Here is a 22,050-nt window from a genome sequence, read left to right on the forward strand (position 1 = left end):
TATTATTAGGCACATAAACATACCACACACTAGGCAAGGCACCACCTGTGTATAATCTCATTTAGCTTTCACAATAAAGGAGAGGTATTATTATATAAGAGAGGTTATGTAACTCGCCTGTGGTCACACAGCTGATGAGTGGCAGGAACAGAATTTGAACTCAGGTCTTTGACTCCAAAACCTCCACTGTCACTCTGAACCCCTTTGCTGTACTCTTTTGACATACTGGTCTCTAGAAATGGCAGCAGAGGCTAAGGAAGTGGGAGTCTTCAAAGGTTGTTCTTGTCACCATAGAACACCCACACTTATCAGCCTAACAGCTTTGTAGTGTGTTATGGGTGGGAGCCAGCTCCTTTTTGTATCCCAGAGTAACTTCCCTTGTTTAATTGGTTTTTATCCATAATGGTTTCAATCAGTGCATTTTAACAGCTCTCAAAAACAGTCAAATTGAGGTTTCTGTGACAGGGACAGAGAAATATGTGTGTAGCTTCAGGCATTTGGGAGTAGAGAGCCCCTGAGTGGTTTCTGGAAGCACCTTCAGAGACCTGAGTTTTTGCACTTGATTTGCATGTGGGATCTACAGCCTTCCCTCATTCTGCCATTGAAGGCTTTCAGATTAGTATGGAAGATTATTCTGGGCCAGGCTCATTCATTAGGTATGAGGTTAAGTATGTGACCTTAGATGCATCAGATCTGAGTTCCAGTCTTGACTTGGCCACTTGCTGTGTGACCTCGGGCAAGTCACGTGATTGCCTGAGTTTCCTTGTTGGTTAAACAGGCCATAATAATACCCACCTCATAGGTTGTTATTAGAACTAATACCTGTAAAGTATAAGATCAGTCCCTGGCACGAAGTGCTCACTGTTAACGTAACCACCTTCTAAGCCTTAGAATAATAGTAGTTATGATAGCACTGTACCCTGGGACTGCTAGTTGGGTTAAATAGAAGCTTGGTCCTCTGATCTTGACCTTCCTGAAGGAGCAGTCTGTACATTGCTCACTTCCTCACTGTGTAGTTGATATTTGCTCCTCAGGTACCTCAGTCTGGGCTCGATCCCCCACTGGCAGCACAGGCTGCTTAATGCCTGGTTCATAGCCTCTCTCCACCCTCCATCCCAGGTAGCACCGGATGCTATTAACAATGACCCCCTCGAAACTGTCCTTCTTTGGTTCCTGTGACAGTGTCTGTCCCGAGTCTCTACCCACCATTCTTGATTTTTCTCCTTTCCTGGCGCCCTTATGCTGCCTGCCCCTTAAGTCTTGGTGTTCTCCAAAATTCCACAGGAGTCCTTCTCTGGTTAGTCTCTACTCGTTTCCTGGGCAAGGTCACTTCTTCAGCAAAGCCTGGCCATTCAGAATCTATTTCTAGCCCTCGTCTCTAGGTCCTTATTCCAAACGACTTTTGCCTATTGTCACTGTGGAGAGTGAGTTTTCAGCTCTTACCTGGGCTATTGCAGCACCGTCCTAAGCAGTCTTCCTGTCGTCAGGGGCTTGTTTTCCCCTTCAGTCCATCCTTTACTCTCGAGCTGCCACATGCAAACCTCCCTTCCCTCCCTGTCTTCACCTGCTTCTGTGGCTCCCTGTAACCACAGGCAGAGGTAAAAACTCCTCATCAAGGCACGCAAAGCTCTTCATGAGCTGAGTTTCAGCCTACTCCTCTAGCTTCGTCTTTGGCTGTTCCAGAATGTGCCAGGCCCTCTGCACATCTCGAGACTTTGCTATGCCCTTCCTGCTTCCAGGACTCCACATGGACCCCTTGCCCTGGCAAATGGCCTTCCCAGCAAATGGCTTTTAAGACTGACCTCAGGTCCGAGGTGTCTGACACCTTTTCTTTCTTCCTTTTCTCCCTTCGGACGAAAGCACCCTTCACCCGTGTGCCCAGATGCCCTGCACTCTTGTTGGTCAGAGCACTGAGGGACAGTGGGGGATTTTCTTTCCTCCCTGTGCACTGTGAGCTCTGAGAGCAGATTGTCTTTGTCTCCAATGGCCAGCACCTTCCGTGGCCCCGCTCAGTGTTTGATAAATAGGTGTTAAATGAAAGACTGCATCCGGGCCACCTCGACCAGACCGTCGGCACACCCCCTCTGTGCGATTTATTGTCCCTCCCAGATCTGTGTCCCGTTGTCAGCACCTTAGCTCGGTGCACTGCCATCATGGGTCATCCAGTCTAGGGTCCATTCGTCTTGGACTCCCCCTCCTTCCTCATTCACTCTAGCCTGTTGTTTTTGCCTCAGCGATACCAGGCATATCTCTGCTACTTTCTGGCTTGGGCTCAGCCTTCTTTCTCTCTCACTCGACTTCAGGTGGTCTCCTGACCCTCACGTCATCCTCTTTTTCCACCACAGCCATTCATGATTTTTCTTCTGCTCACATCTGACCTTGTCATTCTCCTGCCAAAGTTCCTTGGGGCTTCCCTGGTGCTGGCAGAATAATGTCAGAGTCCTCAGCAAGCATCCCCACACGGCCTGCCCCAAACACAGCTCTCCAGCCTGTCCTTGCTACATTCCTCGCCACTCCCTCTGTGCACAGCCCCCCCCCCCCCCCGGGGCTCCTGATCCAGTGCGACCCCCTGACCCCAGCTTTGGGGTAGTGCTGCGATGAATCAGACTCTCAGCCACTTGGCTTTAGGTAACATTTCTGGCCAGTTGTTTAGCCTAGATCAAAGCAGTGGCTACACTGTGACTCGGACTCTAGTGGATTTCCTCTGCCCCTGCTCCTGGCCTCTCCATTCCTGCCCAGAGGCCTTTGGGTAGTTTCAGGTGACAGTTGCAGTTAGCGAGCGCTCTGTGCCACCATAAGGTAAACATTCCTTTGCCCAGAGCTCAGTTTTCCTTCCGGGTTTGTTAACCACTGGTCTTTCTGCCTTGGCGCCAGCCTTGGGAAGCTCTGATGAACATAGGATATTCTGTCGGTAAACCCTTCGTCAGGTCATCTCTTAAGGCTTCCTGTGAGGTACCCAATAGCATAGATAGTAACCAGAGAGCTTTTCCAGGGTGTCGGACTCTTACTCGCAGAACTCCATTTAGAATCTACATTTTACGCCACCACTTTTGCTGGACTACAGCTAGAAAAGTATGGGATTTATGCTGGTATCTGTAGCGCCTGTGAGGCCTGCTCACTGAGTACAGTACTATTAAATACAGTTTTGGACTTCAGATCAGAATAGTATGGTGTTAAGCACTTGGACTTTAGATTTTGAGTCTGACAGATCTGAGTTGAATCGTTGCCTTGCCAGTTACTAGTTGTGTAATTATAGAAAGGTATTATCCTTTCTGAACCTTTTTCTCCTCATTTGTAAAATGAGGGTAAGAATATACCCTGCCTCATAAGTGCCTTGTAAGAATTAAATGTAATAATATATAAAAAGTGCTTAACAGCAATGTCAGGTCCTAAAAAAGACTCAGTAAATGTTAGCAGCTATCTTTATTATTGTTACTGCTAATATTTACTCTTCACGCAAGTTCCAGTTTTGCAAGTCTTATTGAAGAGATAATTAAGCAGGCTTACCTCACAGGGTGTGTATTAATTAGGTAAAGCATTTCATAAAACCTTTGTGTACAGTAGAATCTTACAGTGAGTAAGATTAAGGTTGGTCTAGTTTAAAAGACTTTTCATGTCAAGTGCTCTGTATAGGAGAGGTTCATTTCTTTTCAGGGCAGATGACAGGCCATTTTGTACATGTATTGTTTGTACCCAGTGGAATCATGCTGGTAGAACAGAATCTTGCTGCCTGAAATCACACACATCTGAAGGACATAGCACTTTCAGAAAGTATTTCTAGGGGAGACCCGGCAGAGTCCACTGTACACAGGAATTTGGGAGCAGTTGTCTGTTGTGTGCTGTGCCCCTTCTTCCTGGCCTCAGTGGAGTTGTGCGCATGGCACACGAGTGCCCCCCATTGACCTGGGCACAGTCGGATGCCAGCAGCTCCCTGGCAGGTGTGTCCACTACACGTGGGGTGCTTGCCAGTACCTTCTAAAGGAGAGAAGAATTCAAGTAGCCTGTGGCACTTGCTTGTTATGAAAGCACGGAGGGCGGTTATCGTATCTGTTGACCGGTCTCTAAAGAATACAGATATGGGGGAGTAATATTTTAGACTTAGCTAAAATAAAGAAAAGAATGGACTAGAAGAGTAGAAACTAGAAGAGTAGAAGAGTAGAATTCAATCCTTCTTGAATCTGAAGGATTGTAGCTTCATGGAGAGCCTCCTGAGGGAGCTGTGGCAGAGGACAGCTCTTTTGAGACAGTTACTGTCTAAAGCAGGATCAGTACTTTACAGCCCTTGGACTGGCCTCTTATTTTTGTAAATAAAGTTTTATTGGAACGAAGCCATACTCATTTGTTCATGAATTATTTATGGCTGCTCTTGTGTTGTGACAGAGACTGTATATCCCATAAGCCAAAAATAATTGCTATCTAGCCTTTTACAGGAGAAGTTTGTCAACTCTAGCCTAAGGCAATGGCCTTCTCAGGTCTTTTCTCTTAGCAGGACTTGGGATCTTAGAGAGTAGTGTTTAAGAGTGTGGATTTTAGACAGACATGAATTCACATCCCAGCCCTGCTACTAACTAGCTGTGTGACCTTGGGCAGGTGGCCTAACATCTCTGTGCCTCCATTTCTTCTGTAAAATTGAGTTACTAATTAGAACATGCCTGACAGGGTTGTCAGAATTAAATGACATAATGCCTGGATTGCAGTTAGTTGGTATCTGGCATGAATTAAGTGCTGTGTAAATGTTAGCTGCTGTTGTTAGGATGATTCTGTGGGTCTGCAAATCATAGTCTACATGGGGCTGCTTGGGGAGGCAGATGCCAAGGTAACTTGAACAAATCCATCTTAAACGCACTGCTGCGAACTCAGAGAAGAGGAGATGGGGATTTTCTGATACAGCAGGGTAGCAGCTCAGTGAATGGGCTAAGACCCTGTTCCCATGCGCCCTGATCTTCAAAACAGCACTGCTAAAGATGGTCAACTGGCTGTTTCCTGGCTGACTGCTTTATGCCGGTCCACTCTGTATTTTATTTCCCACCATTTGTGATGTTGCCTTACAGGGTTAAGAAGTATTTCTCCCCTCACACTATGATTCCAGGTATTGTTTAAAAACTTGAAATTTATATGAATCTTCTAACCTTGTTTGTTCCTTCATTCATCAAACATGTGTGGAGTGCCTGCTCTGTGCTAGGTAATGGTTGCATGCTCTTGTCTAGATCCAGGACATAGTACTTCTGGACTTGTTTGTTTGCCCTCCTCTTGGCTTTGTGACTGCCAGCTCTGGTTAGTTTTCAAAGTGGTGGCACCCCAGTAGGGTGCCAAAGCCAGGAATTATCATTATGTTTGCCTGACTTTATTCTGGGGGAGAAGAGAGAGCACCACGTTTCAGGGTCTACTGATGGCTGTTTCTTGGGGCAGATGAAGGAAGTCAGGGAACAGGCTGACCAGTTATCTGCAAAGAAGGCTCAAAAAACATAGGATTAGGCTCTGATGGGTCTTGCAAAGGAGGCCCATGAAAAATAAAACAAGCTCCAGCAGAGTTCAGGCCTTACCCCTCAGGAACAGCAAACCCAGGGGAATTAGAAAGGAAGTGGAGGCCAAGGCTGGCCAGTGCCCTCCCCTTATCTGCTCCAGGTCAGACCCAGTAGCTCCCTCCCTCTCTTAGGAATACACCCTGAACTGAAAAAGAATCCTTAACTGAGCTTTAGAAACGTAAGACACGTTTTCTAGGCTGGATGTATTGATGATGGGAGGATAGTGGTAGACAGCTGCTGTGTAGCCGGAGATCAGAGGGATAAATATGAGAAGAAGAAAGTGGACAGTATTGGTCAGTGAAAAACAGCACAAAAAGGGCCTTCCCAGGCATTGTAGCTGTGCTTCTGTGTTACCATCCATCATTACTGACCTAGTGCTATAAGTTTGGTAGAATCTGACTGTGTCATAATGTTGCTTAAATTCCCACTGCACTTAAAGTCTGCAACTGGGCCGTGGAGCCCCACATGCCCTTGCTCTGCCTATGTTGCCAGGCTTGTCTCATTTCCACGCCTTGCACCCCATGTTCCAGCTATGCCCTGCTTTACAGCTCTTCAGACAGGCAGGGTGCTTTTACTACATGCTTGTCCCTTGTCCCATGGGGAAAGCTCATCCCCATGGCTAGCTCCTGGTCTTTCTCCAGGGGTCTGCTTAGAACATCTCTTCCATGGTCTTCTTGAGGACCATGCAGATCCTCCAGTCAGAGCCTCCTACTGCACGCAGTATTTCCTTTGCGGTTCTCATGCTTGTAACTATTTTTTAGTGTCTGCTTCCCCAGTAAACCCCATGAGGGCAGGGACCACGTCTTTGCTGGAGGTTTGGCACATGTTAGTTGTTCACTACATTTGTTTACTGACTGAATGACCAGAAGGAACGTCAGTTTATAAATGATGGGGAGGAAAAAGCAAGCTTTAACCTTTTAATTTGTTTTGGTCTTGTTTTCCAAATAATTTCTGAACAAAATATTTTATTATTTTACAGATACATACATATTATGTTTAAGTGAGTCTCTGAGGTGGCCTTTTTCAGTGACTGTGTATGCACTGGACAAATCTTACTTGTTTTTCTCTTCTCCCTACAGAATGAAATGTGCCTGGCTACTCAACAGCTTTCTAAGCAACTGCTGGCATATGAAAAACAGGTAACTTGATATATATGTGGCATATAATGCTGTGCTTAGGACTCAAGCGGAGTTCTTATAAAGGAATTCTCTAGAGGCAACCTTTAGAGACCTTCCTTCCTTCCTTTCTTTTTTTCCATAGGCAATTTCCATTTTTTCTTTTGTCTTGCCTTTTCCTATCCACTGATAAATTCTGATGATTATCCCAAAGTTTTTATGATGTATTCTTATTAGCCTACAGAAGTAATCAACTGCCCTGAGGGTTCATATTTTCCGAGGGAATACAAGTGAATCAACACTAAGAATTCCAGGAAATAAACTGAAAGATACCGTTATATCTCAACAGAAGGGTGCTGACCGACAAAGGAATAGCCTGGGAAGGGCGGTTGACTGTGTGGCTGGGGCAGAACAAGGGGAGAGCTCTAGTTCTCCGCAGACGCTCTGACATGATGTGCTCTTGGGAGAAGAGAGGAAGTCGAGGTGGAGGGCAGGGTATTGTGGGGTAACGCTATGGTGCTGAATTCCCTAGCATTCAGTTAACACCTGCTGCTTTTCTTCTTTGGTGGTAGAATTTTGCTCTTGGCAAAGGCGATGAAGAAGTAATTTCTACACTCCACTACTTTTCCAAAGTGGTGGATGAGGTAAGATAGCCACATGGCAACATTTTATTTGATTCTTTTTTGAACTTTCTTTCATCTTTATTTTGGCCCACTTTTTATTTTTAGATATCTACTTAAATATCTGAGAAGGTATCTCAACCTTATCTTCCAAGGTTCATTTCATAAAAGAGGTTGTATGCTGTTCCATTTGTTTCTGGTTTGAGGGGAAAGGCTTTGGTATATATATGAACAATAGACTGAAAGAAAGACTTCTAAGAATTCAGTTTCCTAAAGAGGGAGAATTAGTTTCTCAGAGCTGCTGTAATAAAATTACAAGTAGGTGGCCTAAAACAATAGAAGTTTATTCTCTCACAGTTCTGGAGGCCTGAAGTATGAAATCAAGTTGTTGGCAGTGCCACGTTCCCTCCAAAGATCTAGGGGAGAATCCTTCGTTGCTTCTTCCAACATCTGGTGACTCTGGGTGTTCCTTGGCTTGTGGCAGCATAACTCCAGTCTCTGCCCCTGACTTCACATGGCCTTCTCTCCCCACGCCACCCTCGTGTTTTTTCTCTTCTGTCTGTGTCTTTTCTTCTTATAAGAGCTCTTGTCAGTGGATTTAGGACCCACCAGGATAACCTAGGGTGGTCTTTTTTTGAGATCTTTTATTGAATCTGCAAAGACCCTTTTCCCAGATATTCACATGGTGTTTGGTATAAACATATCTTTGGGGGGAGTGCGATTGAACCCACTAAAGAGAGATTTCTTACAACTGTTTTTGTAGCTGTATTGTATAATACATTTGGAATATTTGTGAAAAGCAGGTATTGTTATAGAAAAAGTACATAAATCGTAATTGTAAAAAACATGAGCTCAGACTCTACAGGTGTTGGGCAGAACCCTCTGCCAAATTAGGTAGGTATGAACTGTTTCACCTTCCAAGGAGTGTGTAGTACCTACAGTAGAATATCACCGTAGAGAATAAGCAAAAAAGGCAATGTACAGGTGCCATTTCACTGTGCAATCATTGATACGAACGTAATGCTATCTTCAGTTCATAAAATGAGAAATTAACGTTCATATGAAATTGTACCAGATGCCTGTTCATTCATTCAACAGATCCGTTCACCGAGGCATTATTCATTCAACAAACATTTACTGACCACCTGCTATCTAGCAGATGCAATTCTAGGCACCGGGGATATAGATACAAACTGTCCACTTCCTTGTGAACTTTGTCCTCTGTCCCACTGCTGTGGCTCTTTGAAGTGTGTGATAATATGGATGCATATCTATTCCAGAAGAGGAGGAGGATGAATGGAGAATGGAATTAGAGAGGAGCAGAAAGTAAATTTTTTTGAAGGTGGGGAGAAGAATTTTTCTTAATTAACAGTGAATGAATAACCCAGGGGGAGAAGCAGTAGTCTACACCCACTGAAGTTATGTGTTTTCTTGACTAGAGGAGATTTGCTCAGGAGATGTGATTAGTTGTCAAAACCCTAAACCAGGATTTCTACATTAAGATATTTACTCAGAGCTGTATTTTCATAAGTGGGAATGATGATTCTTTTTTTTGAATTAATTTTTTATTGAAATATAGTTGATTTACAATGTTAGTTTCTGGTGTACAGCAAAGTGATTCAGATATATGTATCTTTTTTTCATATTCTTTTCTGTTATAGTTTAGTACACGATATTGAATATAGTTCCCTGTGCTATACAGTAGGACCATGTTGTTTATCTACTTTATATATAGTAGGCTGTATCTGCTAATCCCAAACTCCTAATTTATTCCTCCCCTCTTCCCCTTTGGAAACTATAAGTTTGCTTTCTATGTCTGTGAGTCTGTTTCTGTTTTGTTAATAAGTTCATTTGTATCATGTTTTAGATTCCATGTATAAGTAATATCATATGATATTTGTCTTTCTCTCTCTGACTTAACTTCACTTAATATGATAATCTCCAGGTCCATCCATGTTGCTGCAGATGGCATTATTTCATTCTTTTTTATGGCTGAGTAGTAGTCCATTTTGTGTGTGTGTGTGTGTGTGTGTGTGTGTGTGTGTATACACACCACATCTTTATCCATTCATCTGTCAATGGACACTTAGGTTGCTTCCGTGTCTTGGCCATGTAAATAGTGCTGCTGTGAACATTGGGGTGCATGTATCTTTTCGAATTAGAGTTTTCTGTGGATATATGCCCAGGATTGGGATTTCTAGGTCATATGGTAACTCTGTTTTTAAGTTTTTTAAGGAACCTCCATACTGATTTCTTTAGTGGCTGCACCAATTTACGTTCCCACCAATAGTGTAGGAGGGTTCCCTTTTCTCCACACCCTCTCCAGCATTTAGTGTTTGTAGACTTTTTTATGATGGCCATTCTGACCGGTGTGAGGTGGTACCTCATTGTAGTTGTGATTTGCATTTCTCTAACAATTAGCTATGTCGAGCATCTTTTCATTTGCCTATTAGCTAATGACAGTTCCTTTAGTGGGGGGTGAATCATTCCAGAAGGATGGAAGCCTAGAATTGTGGTTTAAAGGCAGTGTCATGGCCTCCTGGAAGCTTAACACTGTGAGTTTTTAAACAAGCCTCTTGATGTCAAGACCTAAGCCAGGGAAAGCAGTTAACTCAGGTGGGAAGAGTGGAGTAGCTTTTGAGGTGGTTTTCTCAAAAGGTGGGCCTGCATCAGGTTGAAAATTTTTCAAGAGAAGTAACTTGACTCAGAAATTGAAAAATCCAACTAAAAGTAGAGATTTGTGTTGCTTATATTTAATAGAATGCATTAGATTCAGGTATTCAATGTCCTAGGCATACAGAGATTTTTTTATCCTTGGTGATTGTACCAAAAGCAAGGTTTCTAGATTACTTCCTTTTAGTGCATCTGAGACAGGAAATCTTTGACATTATGGATTTCATTGCCCACTATGTGTCAGGCCCTCTGCTCTGAGTGTTTCCTATTCATGTTTTGTTTTATCGTCAAAAGAGCCATGCAAGGAAGATGCTGTTATGCCCATTTTCTGTGTGACGATACTGAAGTGCCAAGAGGTGGTCTGTGCTCTTCGCACTCTCCTCAGCAAAGGTGCTGTGTTTGGAAGTGATCATCCCTTACCTCTCAGAGCCCCAAGGCAAAAAGTTGGTGACATGGACCACTTGATCCTTAAGAAGCAGTAGTAGAGTAGCTAGGAAGTTTGCCATTCTTGAAGTGCATAACCACTGGAAAGAAAACCATTTAACCTCTCTGAGTTTTGTTTTTTTACAATTTTTTACAAAATTTGTTTTTTACAATTTTTTACAAAATTAGGCTGTTATAAAGGTTAAATTAAATAATTATATCAGAGCATTCGGCGCAGAGCCAATTCATCTAATTAACTGTTAGTAAAAAAAAACAAACAAAAAACAGTACATTTCTTATTGAAGCTATTCAGGAAAAGTAGTTAACACATTATATCCTAATGCATGTTTTGGCATGGCTGTCTTCATGTGTTCCCCTCAGAAAAAGCTGCCATTCTTTGGCTTGATTGAAAGATAGGGAGAGCATTGACTTCTTGGCCTGTCACTCCCTGGCCCGACAGATGGTTGACCTGAAGCCAGTCTTTAAGCTTGTCAGAGCAGCCTGTGCAAGCACAACCCTGAAGGACCAGATCTGTTGCGGGGAGATCCGTGTGCAGAAGGGGGATTCGGACACGTGACTGCTATCGCTGCCGAAAGAAAACTTTGCCAAATGTTTACTCCACAAGATGACTGCTGGGTGACCTCCCCTTATATACCCAGCAGGAATCCCAGAGCACCCTCACAATATCCGGAAGTCTGGGCCTTGCACTGTGTTCATTACTGACTACCACGTGTTTAAAGTTGTGGCAGCTTTGTGAGCATGAAAGACACACTCTCTTTCCAACAGTGTGTTGGAAAGAGCATAGATTTTGGATCCCAGTAGCCCAGGATTAAAATCCCAGGTGTGTCACTTAGTTGCTCGCTGGATTTGGCGATTTATTTGCCCTCCTGTAAAAATGAGGATAATAACTAACAGCCGTCTAACAGAGTAGGTGGGAACTGAGTGGTATAAAGCATGTAGAGGCGGCACACAGAAAGAGCTCAAAAGTGGTAGTGCTGATGGCGATCATTTTTATTTCTCCTAGACGATTTACAAAGGCAGGATTTAGTTAAGGCCTTGAGGTAGAAGGGGAGAAAGAATCAAGGGCTGTTAAAATTATCTAGTGAGGAGGAGCACATTTGAATACAGCTTTCTTGTGCTCAGAAAGGTCAGATGTCTGAAATCTGGCTGAGTTATTTCTGCGGGGAACATTCTTTCTCCACGGCAATTCCCCGGCCCCCAGTGTCTGTAGTTGCAGGGTTAGTAGGTTCCCAGCAGGCCTGTCTTTCAGGGGTGACTTCAGCCCCCTCTTAGGTGGGAGCACACAGAGGCCCAGCAAAGTGCTGACCTGTGCTGCCAGCACATCAGAGCTTTCTCCCTGTCTAGGTGGGTGTGGCTCACATCAAGAGCACAGAGCCACATCTTGCACAGTTAACAAACAATAACTGTGGGCTCGGAGACTCTTAGCAAACTTAACTGATGCCCCGGTCAGCTGGAAACTTGCATTTAGTTTTTAATACCTCTTAGCTTATGTCATTTACTGCTTTGTGAAGGGTATTTATTTGCTAAGGAAGTGTAACTGAGCTCTTTAACCACATGGATGTGTTCAGTGTGATCCCTCAGTGAAATAAGACAGTGTCAGTAATAGTGGGTATAATTTTCTTCAGTAGATTTCTCTTTCTTTCAGCTTAATGTTCTCCATACAGAGCTGGCTAAACAGTTGGCAGACACAATGGTTCTACCTATTATACAGTTTCGAGAAAAGGACCTTACAGGTAAAGTAACTGAGTTCAGTGCCATATAATTTAAGAATATTAATTCATTTAGTAGTAATTTTTACTGCAATTATTTGTTTAACTGTGTGGATCATTGAGAAATGCCCTCTTTTTCAGCTTTTATTAAATCTTCACTATGTTCTTGGCTCACCTAAAGGAAGTCACAGGCCAATAAGAAAACAGACTTGGAAGCAGACAACTGTAATATTATGTGATGAGGGCAGCAGGACAGAGATGTACAAGGAATAGAAATGGCACACAGTAAGGCGTGATTACCCTTTGAGGATGAGGTGCCAGGGAAGGCTTCCCAGAGAAGAAGATCTCTGAGCTGTGTTTTGATAAATAAATGTTTACCAAGTAGACAAAGACGGCAGGCTTATATTACAGGTTAGGGGACATTTGTAAAGGCGTGCTGTTCTTGAGGAGCCATGAACACTTTGGAATGTAAAGTGGGAGGCTTGGAGAAGAAAGGACAGAGTGGGGACCATGCTTTCTCTCTGCGAGACTCTGGGGGTACAGCTGTGAACAAGGTAGATAGGGTCCCTGTTCTGATGGAGCTCCATTTTAGTGAGTGGGAGTATCTGTGACTAGTTCAGAGAGCCTAGTTGATCTTCTGGATTAATTTTGATTCTTCAACTAAAATAAAACTTTAGAATAATTTTATATCATTTGAATTCAAGGTAGTCAAAAACTAAATATAAAGAATAAATAAGGGCTTCCCTGGTGGCGCAGTGGTTGAGAGTCCGCCTGCCGATGCAGGGGACACGGGTTCGTGCCCTGGTCCGGGAAGATCCCACATGCCGTGGGGCAGCTGGGCCTGTGAGCCATGGCCGCTGAGCCTGCGCGTCCGGAGCCTATGCTTCGCAATGGGAGAGGCCACAACAGTGAGAGGCCCGCATACCGCAAAAAAATAAATAAATAAATAATCTTGAAAAAACTTAGTTGATATTACAAAAGGGAATGCAGATTTTCTAGTCCTTTAGTCCTTTCTTATGTCATTGAAAATATTCATTGCATAGAGAATAAAGAATTGTATTTTCTAGAACACTGATTATAAAACATTGCTGACCAAAAAAGTCTAAACCTGAGTGCTGAAATATCTGTTGTTCAGTATAGTACTTCCTGTTTAAAAACAGGAAGTTTAAAACTTTCTTTTTAGGCAGAAAAGATGCAGTAAATGGAAGGCCAAATCTTAAATATGAAGCTTTTTTTCCCCTCACTTTGAGATCCCCTGTGATCATGTCATCTGCAGCCTATGGGGGAAATAGCAGAACTGGCATAAACTCTACCCAAGGGCAGAGTGATAGCACTAACACTTGATAAATAAAAAATAATAAATAATATGTAAGCTTGTATAAAGAGAAACCTTGATTGAGCAGGGCTTTTAGTGTTTTTTAGTGTTACTCGTCTGTAATTGCATGTAAAACCCAAACTTAAATGCAGTCATGTGCTGATTATCCAGTAGTAACTGAAAGCCTCATTGCGTGCATTTTTAAAAAAGATTTTCTCTAAATGAAAACATTAGAAATGTGTGGGGATATCATTTAAAAAACAAACTCCAAGTCTTTTAGAAACAAAATAATTACCCCCTAAGACTTGTATTGTCAGATTGATGTCTTTCAGGTTTGTTTATAGGAACCTAGGATTGAGAATGCCCAGTCGTGTTGATGATGTGGCCTTTGTTCGTCCAAAAGGGCTCAACTTGTGGATTAGTAGTATCAGTAATATTTACCCAGGATGATGATTTTTTTTTTAAGAAAATAAAACTATCTAGTAGTAGTAAAAGGAGAAGCTCTTAGTACCTATGAAAAAAGTTAATCAAGGTATACTTTTCTGCTGACACCAAGACAGAAATTTTAAGTATCTGGCTTGGGTCATACCTGAGTCAGAATCAGAACCAAATTAGAATCTGGCATCCCCTCTGCTTAGTGGTGTTTTTTTTTGTTTGTTTTGCTTTTGTTTTTTAACATCTTTATTGGAGTATAATTACTTTACAATGGTGTGTTAGTTTCTGCGTTATAACAAAGTGAATCAGCTGTATATGTACATATATCCCCATATCTCCTCCCTCTTGCATCTCCCTCCCTCCCACCCTCCCTATCCCACCCCTCTAGATGGTCACAAATCACCAAACTGATCTCCCTGTGTTATGCAGCTGCTTCCCACTAGCTATCGATTTTACATTTGGTAGTGTATATATGTCAGTGCTACTCTCTTACTTCATCCCAGCTTACCCTTCCCCCTCCCCGTGTCCTCAAGTCCATTCTCTATGTCTGCGTCTTTATTCCTGGCCTGCCCCTAGGCCAGGACCCAGAACCATTTTTTTTTTTAAGATTCCATATATATGTGTTAGCATACAGTATTTGTTTTTCTCTTTCTGACTTAACTTCACTCTGTATGACAGACTCACTACAAATAACTCAATTTCGTTTCTTTTTATGGCTGAGTAATATTCCATTGTATTTATGTGCCACATCGTCTTTATCCATTCATCTGTCGATGGACACTTAGGTTGCTTCCATGTCCTGGCTATTGTAAATAGAGCTGCAGTGAACATGTGGTACATGACTCTTTTTGGGTTTTTTTGGGTTTTGGGGGTTTTTTTTTTTGCTGTACGTGGGCCTCTCACCACTGTGGCCCCTCCCGTTGCAGAGCACAGGCTCAGCGGCCATGGCTCACGGGCCCAGCCGCTCCACAGCATGTGGGATCCTCCCGGACCGGGGCACGAACCCACGTCCCCCACATCGGCAGGCGGACTCCCAACCATTGCGCCACCAGGGAAGCCCCAAGACTCTTTTTGAATTATGGTTTTCTCGGGGTATATGCCCAGTAGTGGGAGTGGTGTTTTATTTTACATTTTGTTGCCTTTTTCATTTACCCACCAATATAGGTACATAATCTGAATGAAGAGAATACAAGAGTTATTTAGGAAGCTATTTAAAATTGATGAGGAAGAAACTCTAAAACTGCTCCATCAGGAAGTAGAAGATGAGAAAGAAATGAAAAATTAAAGAAGAGAAAGGCAGAAAGCAGCCCCCTATCAGAAAGAGTAAGAAAAATGTGAAGAGAAATTTAAAAGCTGGAGGCAGTTTTGAACAGATCGAAAAACAATGTAGAAGATGTGAAAAATGCTTTGCTCTGTTTGACAAAGTAAAAATGGATTGTTTTAGAATCGAAGAAAGTGTCACTTCCTTTTAAATATCTCTGTGTTTTTAAATTTTTAACCTTGGACAGTCATTGCTCTCACTAACTTTTTGTTTTTTTGGTCTTAGACTTTGTTAAGCCGTCTTTGTGCATGATGGGTGTGGCACCCACATGGAGTAATATTTATTGGTGTTGGCTTGTCGCAAGTACAGTATACTAGATTGCTTCAGATTTCTTTCATTAAAACAAGCATCCCCAGGCACCAGGACCCGAGGGTGCTGGCGGAGGTTCCCCCTTCCACGCACATACCTTTATTTTCTTGGGAAAGCACAGAGCTCCAGGTTAGCATATTTTATTTTTCTTTGCTTTAAGATGTTTCTTTTCTCTTGTTCAGAAGTAAGCACTTTAAAGGATCTTTTTGGACTCGCCAGCAATGGTAAGCATCTTCTCTGTTCTTGGTATGTGAGTTTAGTATGTCTGTGGGAGGAGATGCTGAATGACTGTTCTTGCCTTTCAGCCCATCTAGGTGCTAAAATATCTCTTTATTTTTAGAGCATGACCTGTCAATGGCAAAATATAGCAGGCTTCCTAAAAAAAAGGAGAATGAAAAGGTACGAATACCTACCTTCCATTTTTCACTTCATTTACTTAAGCTTCTTTTATGTTTCCCTATTGTGAATTTGTGGCATTGAGGGTGTCCTGATGAATTCTTTTTTTTCTCCTGTACATGGATTTAAAAAAATAATATATTTATTTTTGGTTGCGTTGGGTCTTCGGTGCTGCGCATGGGCTTTCTCTAGTTGCGGCGAGCAGGGGCTACTCTTGGTTGTGGTGCATGGGCTTCTCATTGTGGTGTCTTCTCTTTTTGTGGAGTATGGGCTTTAGGCGTACAGGCTTCAGTAATTGCAGCACGCAGGCTCAGTAGTTGTGGCTTGCGGTCTCTGGGGCACAGGCTCAGTAGTTGTGGCACACGAGCTTAGTTGCTCCGTGGCATGTGGGATCTTCCCGGACCAGGGATCGAATCTGTGTCCCCTGCATTGGCAGGCAGATTCTTAACCACTCTGCCACCAGGGAAGTCCCTGGATTTTTAAAATATTTATTCCAAATCTCATAAGTAGACTTCTTCTCTGTTCTAGCTTTTTTCAAACTGGTTTATTAAATGTCAACTTGGAACCATTGTAAAATGATAATCACATAATGATTCTAACTTAAGCTTGATAGCTCATATGGTTATCTGACTCACATATACTTGGGCACTTGAACTCCTTGCCCTGAATGTTGACTCTGATTTTTTAACTCATGCTCTCTAGCTTTTTAGCTGCTATAGATAATATCGAATATTTTCAGGCATATAGCTTTTACTTCTGTTCCATGATTTCCTGAGAGTACAATCTTATGAGTGAACCAAAATAGTTACGGCTTCGAATGCACGCTGCCATATTGTTTTCCTAAAGGATTGTAGCTCTTTGTAGTGCTACCAGCAGAAAGTATTGTCTTCACCCCAGTGCAGCCTCACAAACACTGAGATGCCATTAATTTGGTATTTTTAATTTGGAATTTTTAAAAACTTGAGGTGGAATCTCATCTGTTTTTTATTTGTCACAAAAATTGTTCTAATGAATAAACAAACATGTTTTGAAGTTGCATGCTCTTACAGAATTGCCACTTGCTTTGGACAACTTGATGTTTGTTTTCCTTTCCCCTTTTAACCAGGTGAAGACTGAAATTGTAAAGGAGGTGGCAGCTGCCCGGCGGAAACAGCATCTTTCATCCCTTCAGTACTACTGTGCTCTCAACGCGCTGCAGTACAGAAAGCGAGTGGCCATGATGGAGCCCATGCTAGGCTTTGCCCACGGACAGGTAGGGTGATCCCTTTCCCTGAGGCGTCAGACCTAAGCCAGCTGTGGAGAACAGCATAGCATTCTGCTGATGTAGCCCTTAGGAGATACTGAGGCATCATCAGAGAAAGAAACACAGGTGCACAGCCTCCCTAGAAATTTCTGAGATTCAGCACTTGGAGAGCTTCCAGAGGGGCTGGGTCATCATTAGTTGGACTTACTAGGCTATACGTGCAGGAAATGATGGCTTTGATCTCAAGACTCCTATGGGGAGGAGCTGGCATGACCCTTTGTGTCGGATTCAGATAAAAGCCAGGCCTGGTCCAGTTTCCTGAGAAGCAGCTGCCTCCCAGGTTGGTGGAGCTAGGCCTACAACCCAGGACTCCGCACGATCCTTTGCTGCTCGGTGTGGTAAGGGTCACCCTCAGCTGGGCTGTTCTTTAAAGATACGTTGCTGAGGTTATTGCTGGGACCTGGGCATCTGGGGCGTGGGGAAATGTTGCCATTGCCTGGTGAAGTCTCTGTAGAATATTTATCTGGCTTCTTCCTCCCATTTTGTGGGCTACTGAACGTTTGTTTGCAGGGAGGCTCCAGTTTTGGGATGGGCCCTTGACCGTGCGGCACTAGCCCTCACCCTCCATCCCTGCCCTGCTTTAGCCCCACTTAGGTTGACCCCACTTAGGTTGACTTGGGCATGTGAGAAACACAGCTGGGAACCTTCTCTCAGTTGACAATCTAGGAACAGAAAGGAATGTGAGGAAGCAAAATGTTGAGAAGAAAAAAAGCAACTTAAAAAAACCCACATGTGAGCATCTATTTTTTTAAATACATTTTAAAAATACATATATTACAAAAGAATACAGTTTCATTCAGGGAAAAGGAGAACAAGAGAGGATCTTTAAACATCTAAGCTCAGCTGTCTGTCTTCTTCATATGGTTATTTTATTGTTGAGTGATAGGGACACTAAGGTCAGCTTGGTGTCTTTAGAGGTAGTGTTTAACTAGAGCAATAAAATCTTTCTGTGTCAGCTGAGTAAAGCTGGATTAAACCAAAAACTAGCACTGTGCAGCTGTGGGCTTCAGTCCTCAGCAAATCCTTGGGAGCTTCCCCCGCTTCCTCATAATGGGCACTGTGTCCACACGTGTATACTCGCTCACTCTCTGTCACCCTCCCCTCTCCTGTTGCACCTGTGCCCCTGCCGATGTCCTTGCTTTGTTAGAGAATGCCAGTACTCCTTTGCTCTCTGTGATTAATACCTCCTTTCACATCTGTCCTCCCTGATTGACATTTCTTGCCTTTGAAGCAGTAATTCCTGCTCAGTTGGAGACCCTGAGTCAGGGAGGGACCTGGACTCAGCATCTCAGAAGGATGAACTGCTCCAGGCCTGATGGATCAGTGCTTAGGGAGCTTGGTTGTTTAGAGGAGGGTCTTCACAAGTCCTAAAGGATGGGTTTGATACTGGCTGGTTTCACTCGCTTCCATGGCCAAGGACTCCACCACCTCTCCCAGCCTGGACACAGTGGGGAGGACAAGACATTGGGTGCATTAGCACCAGTGTAGCCCCCGTGCCTAGGAAGTCAGAACAGAGCACACCGTCGTTGTTGGGTGGTGGCAGCAGCATTTTTGAGGACCGAGGATGGCATGTTTCATTTTTCATATGAAAAGTATGCAGATTTCAAGACAGAAGACCAAATAAAAATGTCACCCTGCAGACTTTTTAATCCTGATGAAAACCATAGTTCCTTCCTAAAGACCAGGTTGTTGTCTGACACCATGAATCTTTGGGATGATTCTAAAGCATTTGCTGTCCTACTGCCTCATCAGCCCTCTTTAACCAATGCCCATTGAGCATCTACTTTGTCAGTTGATGGTCATATGACCATAGTACTTCCTGCTGTTCACAAAGGGCCATGAACTTAGGTCTTTGGATGATGTTGCACTGAACGAGACTTCTCAGCACCACCCACCTTAGTGGAGGTGGTTTGACTCCATTTCTTCCTTCCGTGGCCCTCATTAAAGAGGTTTCCAGTTAGACCATGATTCATTCCTCAGGCCTTCATACAAACTGAGGTTTTGTTATCTGTGTACAGGTTCATGAGAACACAAAAATGAACCCTAGTGTCATATTTACAGGGTAAGTACTACATAATGTGGCTGTAGAAGCCAGTGTCGTATCCCTTCCTTCATCCGTTCATTCATCAGGTTTTTTTTAGGGATTGCATGAGCCCCTGCCCTAGGCATTTACAGAGTAGTAGAGGAGCTAAGACATGGACTTAGAGTATAAATTCCAAGGAGTTCAGGGAGGGGAAGGAGAGAAAAAGCCACCTTGATGTTGTGCACTTAGAAATGTAGAATGCTTATTTAACAAACCTTGATATTCAACATTTCAGGGACTCAGGATGGCATTTACAGTGTTGATCTCTGTATGGTTCAAAGATCATGGGGCCAGAACATCTCCCTGCAGGTATACCTTGCATTAGGATAATCATGATCATCGTGTTTCTGTACTGTGAAAACTAAGTACCTTGGTGTACATACTTCCCCAGGGTGTCTGGGGAGCCAGGTGTAAGGAGTCAGACTGTGCTGATGACACCTACTAGCCTTCTAGAGGTGAGAGGTCGATCTCCATGCCCACCACCCAGGGCCAGGGCTGCTTCCAGATCAGAATGCTGGGGAGCAGCAGGGGCCTTGTCCCCCGTGTCCAGCACCTGTGCAGTCCTGCTGTGTCCTTCTCATACACAGTCACTTTGAAGTTGATGTCTGGGTTGGAAGAGCCTTTTAAGGATCTTCTGCCCGGTCTTCCCTCTGCAAGATCGCAGCCAAACCGCCATCCACACAGCCTGTGTTCAGAGCCGCACGTGGCTCGATGAGCAGGGGCAGTCGGTGGTGGCCTTCACTTCACTGAGAGCCGCACGCTGCTTGTCTGCTCCTTGCTGGTGCTGTGCATGTCATTGGTCACCAGTTTAGCCCCTGGAGATGCAAAGGTGAACAAGACCTAATCCTTGCCCTCAAGAAACCGTTTACTGTCTAGAATTCACACAGGAAAAAGGCTGCTGATGATAATATCAAAATAATTATCAGTAGTAATTACGGATGAGGTGGTATGTACCAAGCACTTATATTATCCCTGGTCTTTACTGCCTTGCAGCAAGTTAGGAGGCTTCACCCTCCTCCCTCTACAGATACACCAGGGGCTTTGGGAGTCAATCTCAGCCAGTGAGGTGGGGCTCAGCAGAGAGGCAGCAAGTGCGTGAGGCGGGGCCAGCCAGTGTCTGCTGCCCTGTGCTGTTAGTCTCACATGTCATGAATTCATCGATCACCTTTCTTAGACAATTTTCAGAATATCATAATTATATCTTTCAGATTAACTTTTTTAAGAAGGGAGCAGAGATGTTTTCCCAAAGTATGGACAGCTTCTTAGCCTCCGTTGCAGACATGGTTCAAAGGTAATGCTGCGCTCCGGTTTACATCTCGTGTGCCTTTTGCCTCTCCTGCTGAATCAGTCTCTCTGGGAGGTGGGGGGAGGGCCCCAGAGAGCCCCCTGCCCCCTCCACTCCATGAACGCTCAGAACAGCGCCCTCCTCTTAGCTGCTGCTCTTGGTGTGGTTGAAAAGTCATGATTTCTGCAGTTCTTGACCCGTGTGGAGCCAGAGTCCTATCTACTACATTAAAAGACTAAATAAAAGATTATAATGTCCGCAGGAGTACTTTCCCATTAAGTCCAAGTTCCTATTCTTAGGATCTCCTTTTGTTAATATTCACATTTCACATGCTATAAGCCTATGAGTCCAGTTTAGAAGAGATGCTTGCTTTTTTCTTTGAGAGCTAATGGGGTTAGCGGCCAGAAGTGCTGCAACTTTTCAGGAAACTTAACATCACATTGATTTATAATAGATAAATAAGGCCTTAAGCCTTTTTTTGAATTAATTTAACAAACTGCAGTTCAGCCTTGCAAATGTTTATTTTTAACAAATACAGTGTCATCTCTGCAGACTGTCCTGCCCACGTTTAATTAAGGCTGGGGCTGCCCTGAGTCTTCTTGCTTCCTGTCATCAGCGTCTGCGGTACTGAGCTCGCGGGAGGCGCCCAGGCGCTGCCAGCACCAGGCTTATTTCATTAACAGCGCAGACGTGTGGTTCCTTGAGTACTCCTCATGACTCCTGGAGTATAGAAATAACGCCTCTCTGTATATACGTGTGTAGTTGATAGGTAAATATACAAAACAAGTATAAGTATAGGATTTTGTGTGGAAAAATGAAGAGAAAGTTGTTCATTTTCTTGAGGATGTTGCATTTCAGAATACCTTAAGGAGGCCAAGCAGTAAATTTATTTAGACAGAAGTTTCCGTACAATGCTGAAGATAGAGAATGAATCCCAAGGAAGACCAGTGCTGAGCATCATACAGGCACGAGGGGAGAGCTGTGGTTTAGGAAAGCATATATTCCTTCCTGAAAGTCCCTGAGCTGTTTTCTTCCTGATCGTTGGATGCAGGTTAGATTTATAATTATGCTAGAAGGCAATTTGTGAAATCCGAGCTCCGTTTCCTGCCTTTTAATTTGATTGTTAGCCCCTGGAGGGTTAGGAGAAAGTGAGAGAAGGGAGCCTATTAAATTGTCATTTAAAAACCCTCTCTCCCTTGTCTCTCACTGTCTTTCTCTTACCTTCCTTAACTCTCAGAATCCCATGGTTTTTGTTTCTGAGAGAACTACCTGTGCTTCAAATTTTTTTCATGTACTAGATTTTTTTATTAACTGGTGGCAGGACATTCATGCCCATTTCCGAGATGCTGCAGTGTGTATCTTTCCACACATCCTGCAGCCTGTGTCCTCTCTCCTTGTCAGTGTCTCTCTGAGCCGTTACTAGGCCACCAAAGTGCAGCACCGGCTGTTTCCACAGTTCTGTGACTGGCGTTGAAAGCCCCGGCCACACAGCCTGCTCCCGAGGGCCGGGTCTAGTT

The 22,050-nt window shown here is 43.6% G+C and overlaps 1 protein-coding gene across 3 annotated transcripts in view; it reads left to right on the forward strand.

The window, feature by feature from the left end:
• The window catches only part of APPL2 (adaptor protein, phosphotyrosine interacting with PH domain and leucine zipper 2), a 52,910-nt gene that overhangs the window by 10,788 nt on the left and 20,072 nt on the right, over positions 1-22,050 (forward strand). For 2 of the 3 annotated variants that reach the window (XM_073788243.1, XM_019952707.3), the window contains exons 3-9: positions 6,605-6,664; positions 7,213-7,284; positions 12,023-12,110; positions 15,649-15,690; positions 15,807-15,865; positions 16,968-17,114; positions 20,457-20,539. In XM_073788243.1, coding sequence (XP_073644344.1) covers positions 6,605-6,664; positions 7,213-7,284; positions 12,023-12,110; positions 15,649-15,690; positions 15,807-15,865; positions 16,968-17,114; positions 20,457-20,539 — 551 coding nt within the window. The remainder of the gene's footprint in view (positions 1-6,604; positions 6,665-7,212; positions 7,285-12,022; positions 12,111-15,648; positions 15,691-15,806; positions 15,866-16,967; positions 17,115-20,456; positions 20,540-22,050) is intronic. The other variant, XM_073788244.1, reaches the window with a different exon arrangement.

This window comes from Tursiops truncatus, chromosome 11 (assembly GCF_011762595.2).
Source record: "Tursiops truncatus isolate mTurTru1 chromosome 11, mTurTru1.mat.Y, whole genome shotgun sequence".
Taxonomy (NCBI): domain Eukaryota; kingdom Metazoa; phylum Chordata; class Mammalia; order Artiodactyla; family Delphinidae; genus Tursiops; species Tursiops truncatus.